At 46.7% G+C, this 27,348-nt stretch overlaps 2 protein-coding genes across 2 annotated transcripts in view; one reads left to right on the top strand and one right to left on the bottom strand.

Annotated features, from left to right (window-relative positions):
- The window catches only part of KIAA0319L (KIAA0319 like), a 29,813-nt gene extending 9,509 nt beyond the window's left edge, over positions 1-20,304 (bottom strand). The window contains exons 1-12 of the mRNA XM_057383541.1: positions 20,222-20,304; positions 19,002-19,168; positions 14,468-15,111; positions 9,216-9,501; positions 7,110-7,211; positions 6,196-6,293; positions 4,975-5,062; positions 3,866-3,958; positions 3,166-3,298; positions 2,073-2,301; positions 1,253-1,376; positions 591-723 (exon numbers count right to left, since the gene is read on the bottom strand). Coding sequence (XP_057239524.1) covers positions 591-723; positions 1,253-1,376; positions 2,073-2,301; positions 3,166-3,298; positions 3,866-3,958; positions 4,975-5,062; positions 6,196-6,293; positions 7,110-7,211; positions 9,216-9,501; positions 14,468-15,111; positions 19,002-19,143 — 2,072 coding nt within the window. The 5' untranslated portion in view covers positions 19,144-19,168; positions 20,222-20,304. The remainder of the gene's footprint in view (positions 1-590; positions 724-1,252; positions 1,377-2,072; positions 2,302-3,165; positions 3,299-3,865; positions 3,959-4,974; positions 5,063-6,195; positions 6,294-7,109; positions 7,212-9,215; positions 9,502-14,467; positions 15,112-19,001; positions 19,169-20,221) is intronic.
- A 378-nt stretch (positions 20,305-20,682) lies between these two features.
- NCDN (neurochondrin) lies at positions 20,683-24,541 on the top strand. Its single transcript, XM_057383543.1, has 6 exons — positions 20,683-21,009; positions 21,370-22,356; positions 22,501-22,727; positions 22,903-23,127; positions 23,346-23,488; positions 23,785-24,541. The coding sequence occupies exons 1-6, from the start codon at positions 20,908-20,910 to the stop codon at positions 24,249-24,251; spliced, it is 2,151 nt and encodes a 716-aa protein (XP_057239526.1). The 5' UTR covers positions 20,683-20,907; the 3' UTR covers positions 24,252-24,541.
- The last annotated feature ends 2,807 nt before the right edge of the window (positions 24,542-27,348 follow it).

Genomic DNA, 27,348 nt, shown 5'->3' with positions numbered 1-27,348 from the left:
ATAATGGCATTTAGGGGGTGTTTACAAATAGTGGTACTTTCAGCAAAATTGCCTTGTGAACTGCATAATGAGCAAATTTTGTAAAGAAAAGGTGCAGAGCAAAAATARTCCTTCATTTCTAGGGCTTTTCACAGACTTTGCATTAGCAAACAGAAAAAGCTACTGCAAGTTGCTCATAGGCTTTTTCCTGAATTTCCTGAAGCATTCCAGGGAATTTAGAGTTGGAAGGGAAGCATGACAATGAGAAGGGAACTGCCTCATTCAAACAAACTGCAAAAGCATCSAGTTAGGAGGCCCTGCTGTTGATTTGATTACAAGAATCAGTCCCTCCATGAGACCAAGACTAAGCTCCACTTTTGTGGATGGAAACACAGCTCAGAGCAGGACCCAGATGAAGGCAAAGCTATTTTTCATGCTCAAACAAAATCCCACCTCTCTCYAATCAAACATAAATCTTTGTCTTATTCAGATCCCTGGTAAAAACTTCTCAGGCCCAATGTGACCATGACTGAATGCAAGGGAGGTCTGGGGGTGTGACTTGTTTTAAATGGAAGGTTTTAATACACAATACCATGGAAGGTGACACACACCGTGTTTTTTCCCAAAGAAAGAAGACTATCTTCTGGTCATCCGAGCTCTTGCTGCCATCTAGAGTGGTGCTGTCCACGGGAAGAGTCAATTCTTTATCTGGACCWGCATCTGCCTTTGGGGGCTTGTTGTTCTCTGGAAAAGAATGCAGAATTTCTCATAGACATGCCATAAAAGTGGAGCTTAAAACACCACCATTAAGATCTTCTCCATGATCCCCAGTATAACTCTTGTCCACTACCTGGTATTCAGATAAAGTGAGGTTAAAAGCTGTTAAGAATTCCAATCAGCATTTCATTCACACATCTGCAATAAAATGAGTTTGAAATCTAGGAGCTCTAATTTTTACTCTCATTCTCTTAAGTAATGCTCCACTTTTCCTGCCCCTGGCCCAGGACCGAGCACTGTGGGCAGACATAGCTGTTTGGAAATACAATCCTGCCTTTACTGTGGGAAAATATCACTGAGGTAAGAGAACACCCTAGAAAGGCAATATTCCTACAAATTTGCTTTTGCTCATTTATCAGCAATATGCCACCCCAGAAAGGTCCTAAATCAGAGCACTTTTCTGAAAGTCAGCATAAGATCTAGAGTTTGCTGACAGATTGATGCTCACCTCTAACACTTGAAAGGGAAGCAGCAATAGCAGGTAAAGGCAGCTTACCTGGTTGGACTATCACAGTGACCTCTGCAGTGGACTGGTGCCCAGCAGAATCAGTCACTATGAGCTGGTAGGTGTAATCACCTTCCTGCATTGCAGAGAGCTGCAAGACTGGTGTCCTCACACCCTGTAAAAAGAGACATTCATGGATTAAAACACAGATGATGATGGAMCAGAAGACTCTGATTGTAAAATAACTATTACCAGCACATTCTAGGGGGTTATTACTAACTCCTGCTATGGAGGCAGGAGTCTGTGCCACTTCAGCATGCAAAGCTCTTAAAGCTAAATTTATGCACAGCTACAAGGACACTGTCGTGGAACATAAGAAGCAGAATTTTTGGGATTCAGTAGTTCCCAACTCCAGTAAAACCTCTGGGGAGCCCAGTGCAAATCCCACATTGTGAATTTGATTCATGGGCTTTCTTATTCTACAAATCTGATAGTAGTAATAATCTTTAAAAGAAAACGTAGAAACAAGTTCCAACTTCTACTGTTTAGGACTGAGGAGAGTCTGGCCAGTACCAGCAACATTTAGACTCCAAGATCCAACTCCAAAGTTCCCACCTCTCTCAATCCCCCTTCTTCAGCTGGATTTAAAATTGAATTGCTCAAGAAAGGAACAGGATGCCAGTGGTGAAGCTGATGCACCAGCTCAGCCACTAAACTTGGATTTAATTTTAAGTACATATTTAATCATCACAGGTTTGCTCTGCAGGATTCTAAGAGACATCTGCTAAGAGTCCATTAAAATTGGGTTGATTATAGATAAAAGCACAGCTAGTGAGCAATCCAGGTGCAACACTGGGGAACCTTCACTGACCTGCATCTCCATCACCTTCCCTTTGCTGTTGGGGCTGAGCAGCCACTCGTAGCTGACGATGCTGTGGTCATCTGTGCTCTGGTTGCCATAGAGGGTGATGGAGTTCTGGGGCAGGGTGATCACCTGGTTTGGACCAGCATTGGCCACTGGAGGATAATCCACTGCCTTGTTCACAGTCAGGTTGGCAGTGGTGGAGTTGCTGGCACCATCTGAGTCCACAACTGTTAGACTGRAGAGAGGAAAAAGAAGTGAAAGCACTGAAGAGTGATAGTGATCAGAGCTGAATATAGCCTTTTCTGAATAGAAACTTCCCCCAAATGTCCAATTATCAGCCTCAAAGTGATAGAAGAAATTCAAGTCACATCCATCTCTCCCATGAAATCTCCCAATCAGTTCCAAGGTGAAACACAGAAGTTCATTATTAACCCACAAGTGGCCTGGACACAGCAYATCTCCTCAGGTAGGTTGGTACCACAAAACACAGCTGCTTTTTGCTAAATCTGGATGTGAATATGGATCTGATTAGTTTATATACCAATGKCTTAAGAAGAAAGCAGTGCTCAGTTAGAGGTCCTCCAGTTTATTTTATTTTAAATAGATCTGCTGATGCAGTGATGGACATCACACCAAAATAGAGGCCAAAGGAAAAACACAGGAGAAACACAAAAGCAAAATCAGCTACTATCTACTGCCCAGGTTGTGCATAAAACCACTGGGCCTCAWTCACTTATCTGGGACAAACACATTGCATTTAAAAACTGGATTTGAAGACTGCATTTCTTCCTAAGCCTTTACCCAAAGTTTAGATTTGACATTTCAAGAGACGTTTTGTAGCACTGTTCCCTTCAGCCAGCATCCTAACCAGGGCTACAAGTGAAGAATAAGAAGTAGCTGRACAGCTTATCTCTCCTGAAGTGCAAAGCTACAAAACTACTTCAAAGTGCAGGAGTGGAGAGAGAGAACATCACAAAAATGGAATTCTTTCCGTGTTTGTGTTCGGGTTTGTTTTTTTAACCAGATGAATCCTTCAGGAATCTCATATATTTCACTTTTAAGGGATGAGAACTGCTGGAATGTCCCAGGTGTGACCTACCTGAATGTGTAATTCCCAGGTACCAGGTTGGTCAGTGTCAGTATTGCAGTATCACTGGAAACCTTCTCCTCCCGCAGGGGACCCTTCAGCTCTTCCCAGTGGTAGCTGACAATTTTATCATCATCAGTGCTTTCTGTTTCAGTAATGGAGGAAAACACACATGCAAGGAGTTGGAAAATGCTGCTTCACAGATTCCAGATGGTCAGTCCCTACTTCTGCCCTGGGCTTAGTGGGCAAAGGCATTTTTGGTCCAAGCCCAGAGTCTCTGTTATGCTCAGAGACTCAAACTTTAAGTCAATGCTAGTTGGGTCTAGGACAATCTGATTTTATTTAAAGGAGCTCCTGAAAAGCTCCAGAGCAGGCCAGGATCACTGAAGCTGGTGCATCAGTAACTTATACATTTGAAGTTTAACCAAGGGCTCAGCAATTTTGACTGACACTATTTTTTGATTCTAAGCAGCAACCTCCAGAGCTTTTCCTTTTTTAGGAGATTGGCTGTGGCCAGTGTCCTTCAAAAGGGAACACGGAGAGGTGCTATTGTGCGTGTTCCCCTCTCCTGGCCACAGAGGCTGATTCTTTTCACTCAATTGTGTTTSAGAGTGTCACAGTTTCWMCTAAACTTCACAYAAAAAGCCAGCCCARGACCAAACACAAACCAGCYCTGCTGGATGCTGCACTTTAACCTGCAGGTAAAACTCACGGCTGCCGTCGATAACGGTGGAAATGGTTGGCAGGGAGATTTCCTGGAACTGTGGGGACACGATGGCAACAGGAGGCTGATTCACCCGGGGCTCTGCAACAACAACCCCCTGTTACCATGACATTACATGCAGGTCACGACAGAAAACCCCAGCCAAGGAACTGCAAAACTATCAGCAACAGTGATTTGTGCTTCCAGCATGTTCTRCACCAACTTGGGGAATCAGTGTGATCCAAAAGGGGTTCAAACAGCAAGGAGGTGAACTGCCAGCACACCASKGYTCTGGGAAGGCTGACCTACTGGGTCAAGCACCTACAGCTTCTTTCAGTGGCTGCTGCTCTGAAAAGTGAAGGATTTTGGTGCAYGCTGCCAGCTGCAGAGTCACTGCTTATAAGGAAAATCAGCCACAGMACCCAGAAGGCCAGCCACACACTCTTGCTAATTTAGGGAGTGCAAGAGCCCTTCTTTGACCACAAAGGTTGTAGAAAAAGTCTTGCTGAAGACTACAAAATGAAGGGGTTTCATTGAAACTTGTGGTTGTCTCTTTATGCAGTCTGTCTAAAAAGTGAGGTGGTCAGCACGAGCTGCTCTATCTCCACCAGTTCATCTGCAAACCAGGTCTTACAATAAGGAATGAAATTTGACTTAACCTGCCTGTGGTTGGGAATGATATTCCTTACTGGACAGGGGAGAAAAGAATCTCCAAAGGAGCTTCAAAGCTCTRGCTTTTAAGTTTTTGCTCCTGCTGCTSTAAGTTTTTTGCCAGAYTGCAGCTAGTTTTTATGGAAGCAGKGGCCTTTCAGGATGAGGTGTTTGCTAAGCACTTCTTTATCAGGATTCCAATGTTTTTATCGAGTGGTTGGCTTGATATAGTACAGCAAAAATACCTGTGTATTAGCAATAGCTTCCCAACTCAGGCAATTATTTAATACATACATATATATGTATATATATATATGTATATATATACACATATACAGACACTGCAAATTCACAGCACACTGAATTATCATCACATTAAACCAAATAACCAAACCCCACGATACAGCTGCCTTGGCTTGTCAGAGACAACAGGTGAAGCCAAGGAAAAATCCAATCYCACCACTCACTTGGATTCACTGTCACATTCACATATCCCTCTCCATGTGCATTCTCCCCAATGACGACGACTTTGAACTCGTACAGCCCAACAGTAAGCTGGAAACAAACACAAAGGATTATTTACCTACAGGTTGGTGGCATCTTGTCAGGACTTATTRGAAGGTCAGGTTAGACCTTCCCAAGAAATTGTGCTTCAGCCTCTGCATACATAGTAAAGGATGGTTTCCAGGACAAAATGGTATTACACATATTTTAGTTTACAATGGCTATGCAGAAACCAAAGACTCATATTTCTCTCTGCCACAGGATTGTCAGTCAAGCTTTATTTTCCAGCAACAACAAGGGAACAGAAAAGTGATAACACAGATTAGTTCAGGTTGTCTGGCCACAGGAATCTGTACTAGCAGATTGCATTTGAGGTGAGAAAGGCTACATGTAAGAAGAAAATCTCTTCTTGTGTGTTTACATAAATAAAAGTGTTTCTTCTCTTCCTTCTAGGTGACATGGGCCAGGCAGTCACCCCTTAATCATTCACTGTTGAGCCAAAATGAGAGGGTAAAAGATGAGGTGGTGGATAACAATCTTGATATCCAAAAGGCTGAAAATGTGAGAGAGATCTGCACCCTCCTTTCAAAAGGCTTGGCTCTGCACGATATCCTTACCAAAGCCTGTAGATTTTTTCCTTAGTGCAGCGGAATCCAGGATGCTCAAAGGAATGTCTCAAATACAGAACTGTATATTCACAGTACTTAGAGTCATTTCCTTGTTAAGAATCCCCATGTGCAGGAATTAGCAACMCTTTCCCTGTTAGAGCCTGTCTGAGAGCAGCAGTCTGGGACATGCCACAGGGTATTGCAGGGCTCTTGTTAATGGAAGTCCCTCTTCCAGTGGGCAGTGCAAGGCTCACACCTAACCAGACCACCACACTGCTCCAGGAATATTCCCACCCCTTGTTCCTGTTAAATTCTGCCATTTGTGTRCCTTGTCACACTGCTTGTAGGCAGCTTTGTACCTCCTGAAATCAATTTCTTCTTTCCCTCGTGCCAGATCAATCTCCTTTTTCTAAGAGCCTTAGAAGAGGGGTTGTGCAGTCAAATGTTGGCTGCCTGCCCATCATGCAATTTCCTATTCATCCTGAAATCCCATACAAGTCTTCCCTGGCTGATGGGGTCCCCATCTTGTCCACTTGGCACTTAACACAACAGGATACAAAGCAGCAAAAGTTTTACCTTAGACAACTTCAGGGTCTGGGAGCGTTTCCCTGCCATTTCTCCACTGTAGTCTTTTGGATGAGTAATCAATTCCCACTCATAGGAATATGTGGTTCCTTCAAAAAAAAAAAAAAAAAAAGGTCCAGATGTTTGTTTTCAAAGCCTGTTTTTCTGCCATACTAAAGAACTGCAAAGGTATTAAACATTTACAAGGCACATTCTGCTGCACTGTGGAGAGATGAGACAGCTTGGGCTGCGGCTTTTTGGGAATACACCCAGGAAAAGAGACAATCTGTGCTTCTAAACTCAYTTACTCTGGAGTCAAACCCCATCTTTCAGCCTCTTAGGCAATCAAGAGCTTTGGAACAATCACARTTCCAGGATAATAAGAGAAAAGCTTTATCACATCCTCAGATTCTGCAGACACAGGAATGCCAATTCTTGAACAGGAATGAATCAASCTGCACAACACAGAACAAATCTGCTTCTGCTCTGCAGCTCCCAGTGCCACACYGGACAGAGTTAAGATAAGAACTCTAAAAATACCTGCCAACAATTTGCATGATGAAATGAGGAGTGTATACAATGTGTTTTTCAACAGGCAAACACCTCAATCAGATTTTGATCATTTGCTAATACAGCTCAGCTCCTATCAGCAAACATCAATAGATGCTGAAAATCCACTTCTCCCTCACAAACCAGCCCGAGAATGTGCCATCTCCCAAATTTGGCTTTGTAGCACTTCCATTTTTTTTTGTCTCACTATTTTCTCTAAGAGGCAACACAAGCAATAGCTGAGTATGAAAAATTTCTGCAGGAAAGTGCCCTCTGACAAAAGACATTTTCAAGACTGCCCTTATTTCAAGCAGTACATAATGCCTGTTTGCCATTTCACATCCCAACCCTTAGCAGAATTCCCAGGKAAGCCTTACCAGGGGGTGGTTCAGGAAGCACAAATGCATTCAGCTGAACTTCATTCTTTGGCAGGGTCACTTTGACGCTGTCTCCAGCAGAAACCACCAGCTCCTTCATAGCTGAGAGGGACAAACACAGAATTGGAAGAGGAACAGGGAAAAAAAATGTACATAAACCCACCTTGGTTTCAGTTTATGGAATAAACTCCAGCTACAAATGATGTATTTTGTAAACATCCTGTCCCTCAACACAGCTCTCGTTTCAGGTTTGCCCTCCCTGTTAATGCAAAAGCACTAATGGGGGTTTACAATTTTTAGACAAGCCTAAAATCACTCAATCACCTCTCTCTGTGCTGAAATGTGGCCCTCAGGCCTTGCACAGGGGGATCTCTTCCCCCAAGTCCAGCAGGATGGGAAGGGTTTTGCTTGACAGCTTTTTGGCAGAGAACTCGGCTGCAAGCTCAAGGCACAGCAAGACAAACACTGCTACTTCCAAACTGCAATTCCAGAGCTTCACAAATATATAAAGAATCCACAGAATTTCTTTTCTGAAAAACTGCTTGAGGGCTAAGAGAATTTTTTATACCTGCATGGCTGCCACTCTGGGTATGGAAGCTCAAAACACAAACCTGGTCCTTTTATTTATATTTTCTTTTCCACTGTCGCTCAAGAATTTTCTTGCCATTCCATTTCAAGTAAACTGACAGGTTGTTTTTAAAGACTACAGGGTAACCTTGAAAAGTATGACCATGAACATATTTTTTTGTCTTTTGTTAGCAGAATAAGATAACCAGAAAGTTGAGCACATTTCTTAAAAGCACCTCTTGGCCTCTTCATCCACCTCATCCTTCCCCATTTGCTTTATGTTTGTCTTTTTATTATTGAACCTGGGAATTATGCAGAGAAAATATCCTTTCTTTAGTTTGACCCTGTCAAAGACAATGTTCAGAGTTATGCACAAAAAATCCAAGTTAAAAAAAGATGAGAAAAAAGGCCCTTAAACACTTAGCTATTTTCCCACCTTTATTATCTATTATTTATCTATCTTCCAATTTTAATAGCTACTGGAATTAACCACCCTTTTTCCCCATCTCAAATACTCCATCAATCTTTCACCTGTAAAGAGCTCCAAGGCAAAAAGCAATCAGATCTCAGTAAGAAAAAAATAAAAACAAAACCCAGACAAACAGACAAAAAAACTTGAAAAAAAAGGTAGTTTGAAAAGACTACTCTTTACATCACCTTTGTACTGCAAGATGAGGAGGCCCTGGCTATGTTMGTTTTCCAAGACAAGCCAATGAAGATGTTTAAAGTATATTTTCCAATTTTAACTGGGGTAAGCCCTTATAAAAAAAAATTAACTTGTCAGCACTGGCATCCAATGAGCTTCCTGCCAAAAAACATCTTTGGATGCAGTGCTTCCYTTACACTTTCCATTTGTTCCCTTGTAAGGGAAAGGAACCCTAAACTAAAAAGAAATTCAGCTGTGAATACTTCAGCAAACTGGATTAACTAAATTCTGAGACACCATACGAGCAGAACACACCATTCCCTGTGCGTAGCCACCCCTGCAGGGAGAGCTGACAGCCTGGCTGAGGGAACAGAGCTGCCAAAGGGCATTTTAGCCTTTATGCATTTTCAACAGTCTGTTTTAGGAAATACCAGTGTGAACAGAAACATCATCAGGCTGCAAAGCAAAGCACGGGCTAACAGCCAAGTACACTGTTCTCCACGGCTGAGCTGTGCAGTGACACTTCAGGGACAGAAAATAATCAGTTACACCCTTTCTTGAGCAGGCATTAAGATTTCTGCTCGATTTGATGGATAGCACYGTGCCAAGGCTACTGGAAAAATGCTTCCTGGGACTCTGCCTCGCATCACATCTCAGCCTTCACTTKGGGAATTAAGATATCCCCATAGCTGTCCTCACATGCAATGGTGAGGAAACATGCCCAAGCCCAATTCCCAGACCTCAGGGGTTACTGGGATCTGACAGCACATGTGCTGGCACAGGTRCCTCCCTGTTTTTTCCAAGCTACCATAATTATCTCCTATTTTTCCACACTGCCATGGCTCAGAAAAACCTGAACAAGTAACATTTGCTGGAATCTTGTGTGTCCTCACCTGGMGTGGTGGCAGCAGTGCTTGGGGCTGCAGCAGTGCTGGTCTGGGCTGTAGGAACGCTGCCATTTGTGGGGATTCCACTGGGCACAGGAGTTGCTGCCTGAGCCTTTGCTGTGCTTTTCACAGGCATGGGGCTGGATGAGGGCAATGCCTCAAAGGAGTGAGCATGGGCATCATCAGGCTGCCCAGGCTTCTCAGTCTTCCCTGGAGCTGTCAAATCTTGTGCCACAGGACTGGAGGACGTAGCCAGCACTGATGGTTCTGGTGCAGATGTTCCTGCATGGATCTGCAAAGGAAAAAGTTGTCCTGAGTTTGGTTTGAACACTGAATGTCAGTGTAAAGTTGCCCTTCCCTTCCTCACAGTTAGGGAGGCTGAAAAAATCCCTGGTTTGTGCTTCCAGAAGCAGGAATTTTCACTGCTTCCTCTTCTCACTTCTGAAGTATTTATCCATGTTCTTCCTCCATAGCAGACCATTTCTACCATTTCTAGGTAGAAATTTCTAGGCCTTTCTAGGCCATTTCTACCCCAGCTGAACACCAGTTAACACCAGATTTAGCTACAGCATCTTAAATACCAAGGCTGTAAGAATGGCAAATGTAAGAGAAGATCCAGGTTCAAAACTGAAGTGAGTGGAGCCARAAGAACAGAGAGGTGGGATAAGATAGACCCCCAAAACAGGGATCACAAACTGGGATTCATTTACTTTGGCTGTGATTTCCTTTCCCTGAAGCCATGCAGTTGGCCAGCACGAAATAGRAGGCATTTTTATGTAATAACTGAATTGTTGCAGCAAGAGGAAATTTATTTTGGAATCACTCTTCAAAACAAGGTGAGCTGACACACACAGCTCCCTGCGTGCCTGCCCCTGGAGATGCTGCTGGGGCAGGGAGCAGAGCTGGAGGACACAAAGTTTGCTCACATCCACACAGGATGAGCCACTTGATTGAAAACAATCAGAGTGGAAGGAACAATTTCCTTTCTTTCATCAGAAAATTCCTTTTACCTAGCCCCATTCCAGTTCCTAGGCTGCCAGAACATACTCCTGACAATTCACCCTCCACYGTGAAGTCCATGTGTGTAGCACTTTTTTAGCTAACTCTATTTTGAGAACATCTGCTAAATATTTAAAATGGAGCAATTTACCATCTTTGACTTGGGAAAGTGCTTTGGAACTGAATTTCCCACCACTACTCCTCATCAGAGGAGTGRTTAGAAGCTCATAYTGGAGGAAATATACTCCAGATTTTMGACCATGCTGTTGGCATTCAGTCCAGAAAGCAGGAATTGGGARAACACTCCAGACCATGGTGRGMAACATCCTTGTCACTGAATGGGCYRGGCTCTGGAAAACACTAAATGTTGRTTGTAAAAATAAAGCTGTGCTGCCCACACTGAGCAACCAGCCAGGCCAGAAGCAGCACTGAAGGCTTCTCTGMAAGGGGTTTTTTCAGCCTTGGACAAATCAGTTCCTCTCATCATATCTCAGCTCCCTTTTGTTCATAGAATACAAAACAATTGTTTGATTAATGTCTGAGCATTATGGACCAAAGAATCAAACACTATTTGTCAGTGTTACASACATAAGCTGTCTTCCTTTATTTGGTTACTTATTAATGGGCTTACTTAAACAAACTATGGATTCTTTGGAATCCATGCAAGCAATATCTGCTCTTCATCTGTGGCCTCAGGACAGCTGGCTGTCCCAAGCTGTATCATCTGCCACCCACTRACATCTGCAAAGGGTACTGACTCCCTTTTCCCAAGATAAAGCTTGAAATGCKGGCAGGACAAGAGGGGGACAGCCAGGCAGGAACTCAGGTGACCCTTTAGGAAAGGCACAGAAGCAGAATGTTTCCATGACTTCTACCACTATGGRAAACCACTTTTTGCTTTTCAAGAATCAACCCAGAAGGGTCACAAGAACGTAAGTCACAAATAAAACCCAGGAGATCCACATTTATCTGCTGGCCACAGCAGAGCCCCTACTTTGCTAAGTAATGTTTCCAATGAGCTGAATGCTTTCTTGACTCACTTTAAATCCCCAAAACACCCCCACTTTACAGTTAAAGAGATCCTCTTCCTTCTTCAGGATGAATTGACAGCCAAATGTCTGTGGAGAGCTTGAATTTGATAAGCTTTGCCTGGGGCAACGTAACAGTCAAAAATGCCTCTAATGCTTGCGAGCTGAGACATTTCTTATCTTTGCTCCATAACTCTGAATTCTTTAAAGCAAAGAACAGATTATTTCATTCTTGGGGATAAATGACAAGGAGACTAGAAGTTTGCCAGCTGTCCTATCTTATTAGCTTAGAAAATAGAGAGAAGTGACACRTTGGCCTGAGTCAACACAGGAGCCTCAGACAATTTTCATTCCGACCCCTAACTGCCTTTGGTCTGAGACAAATGACCTGGTGTCCTTGTCTGAGAATCCCATGTCTGTTGGAGGGACTAGAGCAGCCCTGCACATCAGAATCCACACTGAGCCCAAGTTACTTCAGAGAAAAATACCTCTGTCCTGCAATTTTCCTTTATTCACAAAATGGGCTCTTTTCAGCTTAGATGGTGTCCTTGCTGTCTGCAGTATGCGCCACATCCATGAAGACCCTTTAAGACACTAAAATGTGGGTAATACCACAAACCATTAGAGAGTTAGTGCTGATAGTAAAGAGAGACACTTCCTTCTTCCTCATGGATGAAAAGCACCCAGCATTTGCAGGAAGTGTGGCAGCAAGAGGCAAACAGGGGCTTGATGTGAGGGCAGAAATGAGTTCTCTAGCTCTGTTGCAACACTCCTGCTCCAGCCTTTCCCAGCCTGTCTGCAGAGCTGCTGCAGTGCTGCAGCAGCCCTGCTCATCAGCAGTGCTGCACTTAAATACTTCTCCTGACTGGCTATTATTAAATGTGTTGCTATATTTTAAAATTGACAGGAATTCTGCAATGAGACACAAAAAAACTGGTGCCTGGCAAATGTCACTCATTATAATGGGAAAGCACAAATCTCACTTCCTTAGTTAAGGGCTCATGAGCAGAATATACTGTGGTTTATCCTGGTTCCATAGCATGGATACAGTAAAACCACAAATTAATGCTCRCTGCACATTAGCAAATGCCATTGCAGATGGCCGTGGAGCCATCAGAAGTAAAAGTGGAAAAATAAAACCCACAGAGGAAATGTTTTCCCAAAACTGTCACTTTCCTCTCTGAACCTGCAAAAGCAAAGGAAAAGATTTGCCTTCCACACATTCAATGCTGAGCAGCTGCAGWGGAGCAAAAGCACTTTGATTTTAAATGCTCCTTCCGATCTCAGGTGTTTGATGCTCCAGTACTGTGCCCATCTTCCAACCCTTCCTAAAAAACAGTATTAAACACCCAGCCACRTGCTCCACAGATTGGGCCAAATGCAGCCCAGGTGAAATTCTACTGATTTCAGCATGTGTTTAACTTTATTTTAGTCCATAACCAACCCAACTTGGATATCTCACTCCTAGAAGGTTTGGCCATGTCCCAAGRAAACAGCCTCCAATGCTGTATCCTTGGCTCACATTAAACTGCTCTTGGATCTGAAGTGCAAGGACAGCTGCAGAGCTGGCTTTGCATTTTGCAGGTAAAGTTGGATGGTTCAATAATCCTGGAATTAGCCCAGATGGATATTTTAATTCTTCCTTTTCTTCAAAAACTCCATCCTAAACCTCAAAAACACAACTGCCAGGAATTCCATCAGAGCACTATATTTTAGTAAGAAGTCTTTAATTTGATGAACTTGCATTTCCTTAAGAGACATGGACTTTCTTACTAGCAAAAATCATCAAGGAGAACAAAAACCTTCCCCCAGCACACATCCAACAATGCACATTAATGACAATGGGAGACTTCCTAAAGGTGGCAAATCCTGGATGTTCAGCAACATTCCGGAGCTGATTAATCAGTGTAATCTAATATTTGCAACCAGTTTATTAGACACACACTGGAAAGTAATAATAGGACAACTTAGAAAGCAGCATTGCAAATTGAACAAGAAGGGAGATGTAAAAGCTGTTCCCCAAGAGCAAGAGAAGACATTTAAGAGTGGCTGCTAAGATGTCTCCTCACATGTGTGACAGCTGAGAGAATGGGGTCACCCTGCTCAGCTCAACTGCTAGGAGGAGAAAACAACAGYGAGGGTGGAATTGCTGCAGCACTGCAGAGGAGAGAGAAAGCTGAGCTCGAGTCAGCCTCAAATGCTGGGGGGGTTCTGGAAAATCAAACATTTGTGAAGTTTTAGTGCCTGGTTTCACACACGTCACCCGAGCTGCCCGTGAGCTCTCAGCAGAGTCTCTTGGCTGCTGGCCACATCCTGCTCCAGGGTGGTGGCTCAGGCAGTCACAGCCCTACCTGCAACCAGGATTTGAATACACAGGGAGAAAAATGTTGTCATTTCCAGAACCAGAGGCACCGGTTTTGTAGTWCAGTGCCAAATCCTTGAAACGTGGCAAAAGCTATTTCGAGARTAGCTTCACAAAGTAGAATTCTATTTCATCATCACAAGTGCCCAGGCTTTTTTGTATGATAAGGCTCAAAAAATTATTTGCAGATGTAAAAATACAAACATCACCTAACAATTCAGATATGCCAAATTCTCTCTAACATTGAGATTTACTGGCTTAACACTGTATGTGTTTGGAGTAGAGACKAAACTGGTTTCATTCACCCAGTGCCAAGGTAAGCTTTGGTGGATTTGAGAAACTGGAGCACTCTTCAAAAAGAGAACATTTGGCATTAAGATGCCAACACTAGCAAGCAGATTGACATCAAARTACACCATGAGTTCTATGCATGACTCTAWAAAATAATGTATGTAACTGCCTTGATTCAGCATTTAAATGAAAACAGCTTATTTTATTGTGTGGATCTAAAGAGGTGCTTTTACAGGCAACAGTTTTCAACTCCCACACACTTTCCACTGACATCTCACCCTTCCTTCTCATCTGGCAAGCACACTGTGTGATTATACAGTGGATAAGAATTATCATGGACTCCATTCTGCCTCACGTCCCCACTGAAAGACACTTTATCCCCAGCCAAGAAAAGGGGCAGGGGCAAAAACCTACCCCAAAACCCAAACAAAACCCCAAAYCCCAAGGCATGGCCTTGTTGATAGGAGGTGGAAAACTGATAACCTGAAAAGGTATCCCATCACTTAGGCAGTTTCAAGACAAAATCTACCTAAAGCCAGACTGAGGAGGGGGACAGCTGTCCCAGCAACCACACTTACCTGGATGTCGGCATCCCGTGAGCTGCTCACGTTATTGCTCTTAGGAGGGAGTGGACTTCTGGGGTTCTGCTCTCTTSGATTCTCTCCATTTTTCAGCAAGTCTTGCTTTTGATTTTCTTTCTCAGGAGCAGCTCTGTCTGCCACTAAGTGCCTCAGGACCTGATCCTTCAAGCGYTCTGCTTCACTCTGGCTGTTTCTGGAGCTCTCTGCCAGATCCCTTCTCAGGCGTTGTACCCTGTTACCTGTCAGCCTCCACTTCTGGAGTGATCTACGCAGTCTTTTYTTCCTCTGGACAGGGATGTCCCAGTCCAACCACTTGTGACTCCAAGTCTTCATGTCACCTTCTATGTGAAACTTTAACAAGTGCTCTGTGCTTTTTGATTTCTTTAAAAACACCAAAACAGAATCGGAAGAGTCAGTCTTGTCRGCCTGACACACGCCAGGCATAGTGCAGTTCACCTGGATGCACATATTTTCCAAGAACCAAAAGGCATCACAGGTGGGGTGCTGGCAGCAAGTGGTTTGACAGGAGCTCAGAGTATGGAACCCTTCCAGAAGTTGCAAATGGTGACCTGCCCACGATTTCAAACGGCCGCCAAGCAGGATCTTTCCCAGCTCACATTTAGATCTGTTCCAGTTTGCATCTGGGAAAGAGAAGTGAAGACAAAGAGACAATTCTCAATCCTTTAAAGTGGTGGATAATAGATCTCATCACTATYGTCAAGATGAATTKGGGACACAGGAGTAACGCAGGAGAGAGTATATAGGAAAGTAAATCTGACTTCTCAGAATCTCTACCTGGCCTYTGTGTGCAGTAYTTACACAAGATTTTAAGGAMTAATCTGCTCCTCCTACCTAAGCCYYCACCACCTTTTCCAACAGGGAAGGAGCTAAAGCCATCTACAGCAACAGAAGTGAAGACAGAAACGTTCCTGTTTCAGAGGATACTGTAAGGCAAAAACTGAGCAGAGAAGCCAAGGTCACCCAGCAAGTTCAGAGCCAGAAACTGAACCCTGAAATCCCAAATGCAGTTCCTCACTCTAACCAGCAACAGCCTTGCCTCTCTGCCCATAGTCTGCCTCAAAGGAAAACACTATAAACTGGCTTGGTGCACAGCACAGAGGCACTTTAAACTCTTCTATGCTGATATTTGGCATCAGTTGCTTATTCTGACGGAATTTGCTCTACCTGGGAAGTTGTTACAGCTCCTACAAGARGGGTCTGAAAGCAAAGCCTTACCACCCACCCTGCCATAGTGTTTTTCATTAAAAAAACCAAACATTCGACATAATTTCTATTAAGAGTCAAGTCACTTCAGGTCTCAGCTCTGCAGTAAAGCAGCAAGTGCTTTGCGTATGAATTTTTTTTTTTCTTAGTATGAAAATTTTGAGTGCTTGCAGGGATCAATGGATTAAAGGCTTCCAAAATTCAGAGCTCGGCAGATTAAGAACTCCCTAAAAATAGCCTAATGACCTATGGGACTGTTACASTGTGCTGTGTGCAGCATCCAAATGATAATAGGTCATTGGAAGATTACTTTATAAACAGMGTTGCTGGACTGGGAGTTGTGCAGCTGGAGAATATGCTCCAGATCTGGCTCCTTGCCTGTCAAGAATCGAGTTCTTGAACACAACACAAATGGAAAACTTTTCCCTCCACTAAAATAAAATCTGAATTTAAATTATAATGTTCTGATTGAGAATGCACTGAGATGAGTGACCAAGTCATGAGGGACAGAGCTGAACAATGTCTGAACCAGCCACTGTGCAGGAGGGGGAGAAGTTCCTCACTTGAACAAYGAAACTTGTAAATGAAAYSCTGCAAATGTTCAACAGCAGAAGTTAGTATCAGCACCTTCAAAACCCTCAGCAACCTTATCACACCTCAACACACAGCACTTCCTTGGAGAGAGAGCAGACAGGGAATCTGTGTGCCCAGGGCAACAGCCGACCACATCACACCTGAAATGCCTGGACAGAAAATCCCTGACACCACTGTCACAGTTACAGACAGGGACRAGCACCTGGCACCAACTTGATGGGTCTGGAATTAGAACGGAGTACAGAACGTGTGTACACACCAAACCCACGTGTATGCACACACACACACTCTCCAGACTTGGAGAAACAATAACAAATGGAAGAATTACAACATTSCTGTGAATTTCAGCAGGATCTTATCCACTCAGACTCACATTTTGCCTATAAAACTTCCTTTCTGTTAAAGGTGAATCACTGTCCCTAATATATGCTCAGGATGAGGAAAATGTACTGCTTCCCACACKCCTAAAATCCCTCCTGCTCCTCCTCCACCACTGCTCATCCATCTCTCCTCAGATGTCAGCCTGGCTCACACATACCACTCAAATTAAGGCTTGATATAGAAGCAGTGAAATTCAGCAGCAGTTTCTAGTACCAGGCTTAGAAGTGGGGCACACACAGAATGGGGCATATTTAAGAGGAAAATGTTCCCAGGGAAGACACCCCTTGTGACAAACCACTACATAATGTAACTATTATATTTATTAATCTAAAATGTAAAGCCTGAATCACTAGAAGCATCTCCTCAGCATGTCAGAGCCATGACAGCCCAGATGACACAACACTACCATGCTGAGAGCATTCTGCTGCTCTTTTAACACACCACTGAAAAAGATTTGAATAATATTTTGGCCACATTTCATTTCCAGAACTCTGCTAATGCCCACCTGGGACATGTTAATTTGAAATTAGCCAGTATGTTTTTCTGAATTGCTGTACATGGACAGCTTAAAAATCAGATAACTCTCAGGAATGACAGAAGTGAACAGGCAACTCCCAGCATGCCAGATGTGAATTTTCCMCACAGACATACAGATTTTCACTTTTCATTTTCAAATTCCATGGCCTTTGGTGGGTATCAAACATTCAGACAACTCAAAGTGCCCTGGGAGAAAACAGAGCTCTTCAGTCTACACTTGCATTTCATCTACTGGCAGATAAAACTGGCAGAAAAACAGGAACATTCCTGAGGATGMGTTCCCTCCTAAGCTCAGCACCACACAAGTCACAAGACACCTGCACAGTGGGTGTGCTTAGTCACTTTTCCATATTGTTTTTGTCACAGCAGTGCAGAAAACACTGCTCTTCCCAGGAACTCAGGAGTTCCTGTCCCAGGGATGCAGCTCACAGCTTTGCTGTGCAGCAGGGGAATGGAACACACAAGAACAGCTTCTATTAATAACCTCAGGTTCACAGACTTGCCCGGGCAGTTAATCCTGCCTGATATCAGATTAATGATTAAAGACTTGACTCTGTGGACTTTTTAAACCTGCCACACGTCAGTCAGTTATGTCAACACAGTCCCCCTTGCGTAACTCCACATGACCACGCTCATTTCTAGGCAGCCATAACTCCTCCTCAGCCTCATCAACTCTGCTGCCTGAGTGACACAAACAAGCCCAAAATAACAAAAACTCTGCAATGGAAAAAGTGTCCACATCGAGGCAACTATGTCTGTATAATTATATTTATTTCTGCACACGCAACAACCTTAGTTTAATGGAATCTTCACTCATTTAACCATTGGACTTGATGATTTCAGACCCRCACTGTTCCAGMYTTAATGATTCTRTGAYTCCTGGCTTTAACTCTTCCAAGCAGAGCAGCCCATAAACACATCAACACTGTCAARAACACCCTCTAGGAGTCTCATAAGAGCTCTAACTCTAAACTTCCAAGAAATCACTAAAGCCAGGAAATGTATGCAGGAAGCCCAGCTGACAAGGAAACGCACCATTCAAACACACAACCCTCTGCTAGGACYAGGAATACAAACATGTCTTTCCAGGGTCTAAATTAGCTGATTAAGGTCACACAGCTCATTAGCTTAATCAAATCTGCCACTGGGACCTGTCCAGGAAGGTCCAGTAACACAAAAGGGAGGCTGCAGCTGCCTGAAGAACACGTCCACATAACTGAGAAACAAAGCAAACCAACCCCTTCTCAAACCAAACATCACACARTCCATTAGAGGAAAACTTCCATCCAAGCCACTAACTTGGTTATTTACTTGAGCAGGAGGTTGGTTACTCAAGTTTCAACAGGAAACAAAGAAAACAAACATAACCATTGCCTGTAGGCAAATAAAGACTTCTGACACACCGCGCTTGGGGAGAACGTTAAACATCTTAGGGCTAAAAAACATTCCTGCCTTTTCAAGTTGTTTTCCTTAAATTAWATTATTTTCCAGATTATCACTTGTTCCTTTTGTAAAAAATTAAGGTCAGAAAAAGCTCTCTCTGAGMTRWAGACTRCACTTTTGAGARSTCATTTAGTAGCTGCTAAGGGTGGYGTTTAGTTTGATTTAAAAAAAAMMAMCMMYTTKGKTTKKKRAWTWAAAAAAAAMCAATTAAAAAGGAAATCAATAAGAAAACAACTCTACAATGTCTACYAGCAAATCATATCACTTTTCTCTCTGAGTATTTTAAACAACTAAGAGAGATAAATACCATAAAAAACCAGACACACAGTCCCAGAGAGAACAGAAGAGTCACCTGCAGAGGAGCACAAGGCACACAGGCAAGTGCACAGGTAGAACAGCTGCAGAATTCCCAGCTCCCTCGCAGCTCTTCCCAGGCAATATCGTGACAGGAACCAGGTGCTGATGCTGGACTTGGCTTCCAACCTCTTCTCCATGGCCTTTGTGGGCAGCAGCAGGGTTCTAGAAACACACAGGGTATGCAACACAAAACATCCCGTGGCAATTGAAACGTTCCTGCACATATCCAGCGGCAGTGCAAAGTGAACAGAACATTTGTGGAGGAAAAGGAATGTCTTATCTGCTGTGATTAGTCCAGCTGTTGCTAAGGAACTATCAATGTCTGATACCAAAATGATATCTGTAGTGGCACAGCTCCCAGTGCTGAGTGAAGAAGGCCTGTCCCTTGTGGTTTTCTCCTCCAGACCCCATTTTTCATTTARTATTAGAGTGGCTGTCCACTGGATTCCAAACAGGCATTTGGGAAATTTCAGTTTCAAACACGCCTGAGGATTGGACACCCAGGSAGCAGCAGGAGGATAACACAGGCACTGACAACCCTTGCACATCTGCCCAGCGATGTCATCGCAGGCATGTCCGTGCTGGTTGGTGCCAGCCAGAAACAGGGAAACGAGAGCACAGCAACGCTGGGAAACTGGGAGCTAACGCCCTGGTTTGCTTGTTGTTGTGCTCCACAGGGCAGGGATCACCAAACTCCACTGCCTTTCWAATGCCAAAGACTATTTAACAGCCTCATGTGCTAATTAAATGTAAATTATCTCTAGATGCTACAGTAGGAAAACATTAATTATTTCACAGGTAATGAATCGTATATATTTTAAAGGAGCAATGAAGCATCGTTAGGCGCTAAACGGCATTAAATCTGCCAGTTCTGAAGCATCCAAAGGGAATGCTGTTACAGGGAATGCTGTTACAGGGAATGCTGCTATAGCCAGATCAACCAGCGCTGCTCACGCACTCAGAGCTTGTTACACCTCGAGAAATTTCACTCAACCGCCCGCAGCAGAGCAGGAACAGACGCGGGAGGAAAACTTCACGGGGGGGGAGATGTAAATCCGCGCCCGCTCAGCCAACAGGTCCTTGAGGAAACTTTSGGCCGCCCCCAGACCCCCGGTCCCCGCACCTGCCCGGCCGGAGCCCCCGGCACGGAGCACCCGCGGCCGGGCCCGAGCCCCGAGGAGGCGGCAGCGCCCCGTGCCGCCGCCGGGTACGTACCAGGGGCGCATGGCGAGGCTCGGCAGTTCCTCGGCGGCTCCTCGGTGAGCTCAGACGGGCACCGGGCGCCGGGTGCGGCCGCGGCTCCAGCGCGGCGGGCCCGGGGGCACCGCGGCCTCCCGCCCCGCGGCCATGGCGGCGCCCGCGCACGCTCACCCGGAAGCTGAACCGCCGCCTCCCCACAGCGGGGCTGGGTCCGGCCGTGCGGGCAGTGCCGGGGCCGCGGAGCCGCGGGTGCCCGCCGCTCGCTCCCCCGCCGGTCCCGGTCGCACCGGGCGGGGCGGGCGCGGAGGCCGCGCAGCTACAGGTGATTTGCCCACAGTTCCGCGCGGAGGCGGTGGCTTCGGGCACCGCCCAACAAGGCGGCACGCGATTGGCCGGCGGCGCGGAGGTCGCGCGTGGATTGGCTGGCGGGACAGGCGGCGCGAGCCTGCGGGCGGGAGCGGTGAGGGAAGGGAAGGGTCTGGAACGGCGWAAGGGAAGGGGCTGGAGCCGTGAGGGACGGGGCTGAGGGAAGGGTCTGGAACGGCGAGGGAAAGGGCTGAGGRGCTGGAGACGTGACGGAAAGGGCTGAGGGAAGGAGCCGTGAGGAACGGGGCTGAGGGAAGGGACTGGAGCCGTGAGGGACGGGGCTGAGGGAAGGCTGCCGGAGTTCCCTTTCAGTCCCTCACCCGCGCTTCCCGGCCATGGCCTCGGACTCCGAGGACAGGCACGCCACGCTGAAGCGGTGTCTCGGTGTGCTCAGAGACGCGAGGAACGACAGCGAGCAGTTCGCAGCGCTTCTCCTGGTAAGGAACCGCGGAATCGCCTCAGGGGCGGGCAGGGGAAGGCCAAACACCCCGCTGGACACGGGAGTGCCCGGGAGACGCGGAGAGACGGGGACTGGAGGGCTCAGAGCAAGCTGTTTCAGTGCCTTSGGTTCCCCTCAGCAAAGCGAGGGAGCYTGGCCTTGACCTGGGTGTGCGGAGRGTCAGTCAKTGCTGCCATACTCTTGSAGCACCCTGGCAAAYATCTGGGCCAAGTGCCAGCTCAGTGGGTACTTTCTTGCACTAATTAAAGTTATTTTGGCTTCTTATTTGCCTTTTCCATCTGGTAAATGTAGCAAATCCTTTTGCGATGCTCACACGCACCCTTGTTTTACCTCGCAGGTGACAAAAGCAGTCAGAGCCGGAGAGGTGGACGCCAAGACCCGTCGCCAGATCTTTGATGCCATCGGTTTCACATTTCCAACCCGCCTGCTGCTCTCCCAGCAGCCCCCAGCCGGCTGCCCCCCACACACCTTCCGTGCCCTCGGCCTCACCCTGCTGGCCTGCTTCTGCACCGACCCAGAGCTAGCTGGGCACTCCCAGATCCTGAACAAAATCCCGACCTTCAATGACATCCTGCTTTCCCCCTGTGACCCGGACAGCACATCCATGGTCGATGACGTGTACCAGTGCCTCAGCGCTGTCCTGGCCACGGCCAAGGGTCCCAGGGAGTTGGTGACCAAAGGGACAGTGTCTGCCCTGTGCCAGGCATACCTGAAAGGTGGTCATGGTTCTGACCGTGCCCTCACGTTGCTCATGGGACTTTTGGCCATAGCAGAAGCCAAGTGCTGGCAGAGAGATGCTCCACAGCTCCTGGCTGTGCTCAGCAAGCTCTCTAGTGACTTTCTTAAGGCTGAAGACATGACCAAATTTGAGCTGTGTGAGGTTCTGCCTCACTTCATCCCCCTGTCACCTCCACTGACAGAGAGCTCACAAGGCTCCGAGTGCCTCCGCAGACTTTACAAAGGGCTGGYGGACATTTTGGGCAGCAAACTCAGTCAGTCGCAGCGGGACCCTGCKCTGAAGCTTGCAGCCGGCCTCGTGCAGGCCTGTGGGGCTGAGTGGATCCCAGCAGGCAGTGCTGGCAGCAAGTTCCTGGCCCTGCTGGTGAACCTGGCTTGTGTGGAGGTCCGCCTGAGTCTGGAGGAGCCAGATCCTGTGGATATGGAGGGGAAAAAAGAAGTGATGACAGCCTGCTATGTCCTTATGGAGATGGGCATCCAGGAGTGCCTGAGGGAAGAGGGCTCTCTGCTAGAAGATGGACAGAAAATGCAGCTCATGAGGATAATGGAGGAAGCTTTTGGAGCTGTAATATTCTACTTGAGACAGGTAATGCAGGGCTATTAACAATAAGCAGTTTTTGGGGATGTCCCTGTGTGGAGCAAACTGTGTCTCTTGGCCCACTGTGCTTTCCAGACCTGTGGTAATGGATGTACAGTGGCAATAATATATCACTTTGCTTTTTTCATGCAGGTTAAACAGGAGGAGCTACAAGATCCATTCATCTTTGCTTCTGTTCGAGTCCTTGGAGCCTGGATGGCAGAAGAGACATCCTCCCTTAAGCAGGAAATCTGTGAGCTCTTGCCTTTCCTTGTTGATTATGCCAGGAAGCTTTTTAAGGAGGGCAGCCCAGCTGTGAGTCTTCCCCAGGCAGAGCTGGTCAGCACTGAGGGCTCTCCCTTACCCCAGGATGCTCTGAGGTGAGCATTTTAAGCATGCTTTTGTTGCATTTTAGCACAAACCTACTCAAATATTTTTTCTGTTTTCTTTCTCCCTGCAGTGCCAATTCTATGGGGCTTTTTCTCCCCGAGATGGATGTAAMTGCAGGGTTTAGACACATTCTACCTCATGCTCCCAGTTTCTTTTCCCTTTCAGATTTCTGCTACCTGGCTTTTGCCATCTGACAGCAGAGGACAGGCCCCGGGACATCCTCATCTCCAAAGGGGCACCAGCACTGCTGTGCRAGTACTTCCTCCATCAGTGGGAGGTTCTGACCTCTGAGCCTACAGCCCCAGCACCTCTGACAAGCACTGAAATGAGCCTCCAGACCATGTGTGGGATTTTCCTTAATCTGGTTGTGACAGCTCCAGACCTGGTCAGGTAACAGAGCTGTGGGAGCTGGCTCTGAAGTTGGCAGTGGGAAGAAAGGGTACCWTGTGTATTGGGCTTGAGAATCTGTTAACACGTTATGTTGGAAAGGAATATTTCTTTTTCTGCCCAAATTTCATTACATTTTTCATGCTGTGTTTAACCTTGACATTTTCAGGCACTTGTTGCTCTGCTCAGGAAATGTGTCACAGGGTTTATTTTCTCTTTAGGCAAGACAAAACCTTTTCCTCCTTGATGGATGTGTTGCTSAAGTCTCTTCCACTTCTGCTGCCCCAGGAGCATCACCTAGTTCTGGCAGCAAACATTGCCACYCTGGGCCTGATGATGGCCAGGATCCTTGCAGGGTCAGCAGGTAAAGGAAGTTCCCATTGGCAAAGCCCACGTTGTGCTGCATGGACAGAGAGACCAGGAGCTGGGAGGTTGGGCTGAAAAGCAAATAGAAGGAAAACTGGTCCAGTTTTTCACGGGAAAAGTGATAAATCAAAAATCTGCAAGAGCAAGGAATACACAGAACATTCAGAAGGCTGACATGCTGGGATTAAGAGATTTCTAGGGAAGGAAGATATTGTCCTGCTCCACACAGGCTCAGCACAGTGCCCTTCTTTGAGTGAGCAAACTATTGTGTCATTCACTTCCTTTTTCTTCCAGCCCTTCAGGGAACACAGTCTGCCAWGGAGTTTTTTGGAGCTGCCATTCGCTTCCTCTCCCAGGCCCACAYGGCCCAGGCAGACCCTGGCAGTGATGGCCTGGCCGTGGCCGTGTCACCCGCCTACGTGAGTGCCTGGGATGACATCCACGAGCTCTGGTTCCTGGGAATGCAGGCCTTGGCCAGCTGCATCCCCCTTTTCCCCTGGCTGCCCCACACTGCTCTCCAGGCCCGCTGGCTGGAAGGGCTCTCRCAGTTGCTGTCCCGCGTCGCTCCAGCCTCTGTGGATTTTGAGCTCATCACTGCTTTCCAGGGCGTGCTGGTGGAGCTGGCCAGAGCCAGTGAGCAGTGCAGGGATGTGATCCTGTCCCACCATGGCACAGAGTGGGCCAACCTGTATGGAATGGCAGCTCTGGAACAGTGTCTGGCTGAGCAGGGAGGAGCCAGCACCACTCCACGTGGGCAGTGAAGCCAGAATCTGCACAAGGTCTGTTCAACACTTCTCCCSTGCTCTTTGCTGCCAGGTGGGCACAAAAACACCCATTTAAATGACCAAACTTTACGAAACTGGGGTGATGTAGCAGAGCCCAGGACCAACACTGCCCATGCTGATCTGCAGAACTGCTGCTGCCTCAGAACATTTCGCCACATCCCTGCTCGACGCCCTGTGAGGATTTCTCTGTAAAAACAGCCTGTTTTTATATTAAAAGCATTTCCTGTCACGTTGTTTTTTGATCTCCTCAGTGCTGGGATTTCTTTCTGCCCAGAGTCCTGACAAGGATGCCTCCCATTAATATGGTCACAATTTTGTCACAGTAAGACCTGCAGGTTTTCACCTTATTTTCTGTCAGTTCTGCACATGTTAGTAAGTTAGCACTACACATAAAACCCTGAGAAAGGCAGTGATAGGAAAAGCTTTATTACTTACTCCTAGCATCGGGAATAACCTCTTGTGAGTTGAAGAGGCTGTGCTGCAGGATGATTYTCCCCTTTGTATCCACCACTGGTACCATCATCCTAAATTCACACCTACAGAACTTTCCCAGCACCACTTGCTTTGCTTGTTTTGCTGCATAAAACACCTGAAAAAGAATATCCATGGGATTTTCTATTTGCTCCTTCCTCCTGTTTGGGATGGGATGTATATGGGGAATTTTCCACTCTTGCAAGTTGAAGGATTCAATCTGCTTTGGCTCCCTTTAGGATGTGAAAGCCAAAATGAGTAAATTACCCCACAGACGGAGGAACTTGCTTTACAGAAGAGAAAGGTCATAAGTACAACAGAGTAAATCACTTACAGCACTGGCTTTTACAGCCTGGCCTTYCAGCTCTCAGGTACCCGATTATCCCGAGGATATTTCCCAGCAGTTGCACAGGGTGGCTGCTGAGGCTGCCTTCATCCAAGCAGAGCTCCCTGCTCCCACTTTTCCACCAGGTGTCAGCCGAGGCGTTCTCTGGGAGCTGCTGCCTCGCTGGGATCAGCTCAGCTGCCCAAGGCGTCGATCAGAACTCACTGGAGGGGTCTGTGGAATCGTCTGATCAAGGGAAAATCAAGCACGAAGCTGCCTCACAAGCAGGGCTGGCTCGGTGTATTCTTGCTTTAGACCGTATTTTTGGCTCACTGCTTTATTAGCCTTACACAACTGGAGAGGAGGCTGTTGCTCAGGGAATGTATCTTTAGATCTTTTCAGCTCAGCCCTGAGCAGTCAGTGCAAGTTGGAACAAGGGGAGGTGCTCCCAGCAGAGCGGTGCGAGCCAAACAGGCAAATGAGCCTCCTGGCCTCGGAAAAGAGCAGAACTTTGCAGAGCTGGGCTGGGAGAGGCTCCTCAGCCTGCCAGAAACACATCCCTACGCTGCAGGGAATCATCAGCAGGAAAAGTTAGGAATATTGCAGTGTCAGAAAAAGCACCCAAACCCTCAAGTCCTTTATCTGCAACTGTTCCCAGTCCCATACACTCTCATGCCTCTGGTCAGGAGCGTGGGCTTCCCATTAATGACAGCCACTAATTAGTGCTAATGAGAGATATGARCTGTCACCAGGAGGATGCTCTGCTATCCCCAGCACAGTGCAGGGYTCGCTGTGGACAGCTGATCTGGTTTGGCTGTGGTTCATCCCCATGGGCAGCAGTTAGAGCTCCCACAACACCTGAGCAGAGACCCAGCCTGGGCCCTCAGGATCCTATCCAACACCAGCACAGTCCTAACCTGGAGGCCTYTGGCTGCTGGTCTTTAATTTCCTTAGAGGCTACCTGGGAGCAAACCAGGTAGTCCTCCAGTTTTATCCTTCCCCACATCTTAGGGAGTGGGGTTTGGCCACCAGCAGGTGCCTGGAGAGAAGCAGCTCTGCCTGATTCTCACACTCTTCAGTCCAAAGTTCCAAAAAGGTGTGAGGAAAACCATCCATGCCCTGCCAGAGCTGGCCCGTTCCTGAGACCCTGATGTCTTGTCATGTACTTGTTTCTTTGCACAAAACAAAAGATGCTCTTCATGAGCACCTCACATCTCCTGAGCTGACAAAGGAATAGGTGAGACACCCACCTTGTTCTGGGACATTACCAGGCTGAATGCCAGTGGAGGTGGCAGAGCTCCTTGAGCAATATCACTGCTTTCTTGCCCCAGGACACTTTCCAAACATTCTCAGACAGAGCACCCCCAAAACCACTGTTTTGTCTCCCCAAGACTGGACTCAAACTGCTAAGAGTGAGCACTGCACGTTCAGGAGGGGAGGGCCCTGGAGCTGTTGGAGGCCTCCTGCCACGTGGGCATCTCRGTTGGCTCTGCGTGTGCCGGTCTGCAGGCCCTGGCATGCCTGGCTGGCTCAGCCCACGCGGTGGAGATGGTGCCCCAGCAGCCTGGCCAAGGCTTCAAAGGCTGCAGGGTGTCCTCAGCCACCCTGAGCTTTGCAAGCCCAACCGCAGGTTCTGCCCCCGGCAGTTGGCATCTGCGGGCACCGATGAGCTGGTGCCAGGGAGGTGGATGTGGCACCATCTAACGTCCCCTCTCTGCCAGTGTTTGAGATCCCAGCACGGACTGGGATTGCAGCCAGCAATTCCAGAGCAAACCGTGCTTCATCTCSCAGTGCATTTCCAACATCAGGACAAGCTCTCCAGGAGCACGATGATCCTTCACTGTGCTCTGACAAGATAGACAAAGCCCCAGAGGAGCAGATCCACATTCTGTTTCTCTTTGACAGCTTAAATGTCATAACGCCATTGCAAACCTGACCTTCACATACATTATCTTACAGCATTTATTCATCTCACCCCAAAAGCACTGGCAATAAAATTAAATATTTCATAAGGTTGTTATTTGGCTTCTGTGCTGCAGGAGCCCAGCACAGGCCCCTCACTCCTGCCGTAAGATGTAGCAGGGGTGGTGAGGGTGGAGGCCTGAGCAGCAAGGGGGCTGCCCTGTTCCCTGCTCACTCATCAGGGTCCCTGATTTCCCCAAAGCTCTGCCTGGTTCTGYAGACCCATAGCAAGGAGATTCCTTTCCCACCTGGATTCCTAAGAAGGGGATGAGGGAACTGATATGAGCAGCCTGTATTTCCCTGAGATATTGATGG

Source organism: Malurus melanocephalus, unplaced genomic scaffold (assembly GCF_030028575.1).
Source record: "Malurus melanocephalus ecotype Western Australia unplaced genomic scaffold, MMel_1.1 scaffold_638, whole genome shotgun sequence".
Taxonomy (NCBI): domain Eukaryota; kingdom Metazoa; phylum Chordata; class Aves; order Passeriformes; family Maluridae; genus Malurus; species Malurus melanocephalus.
This window is presented reverse-complemented; position numbering and strand designations above follow the sequence as displayed.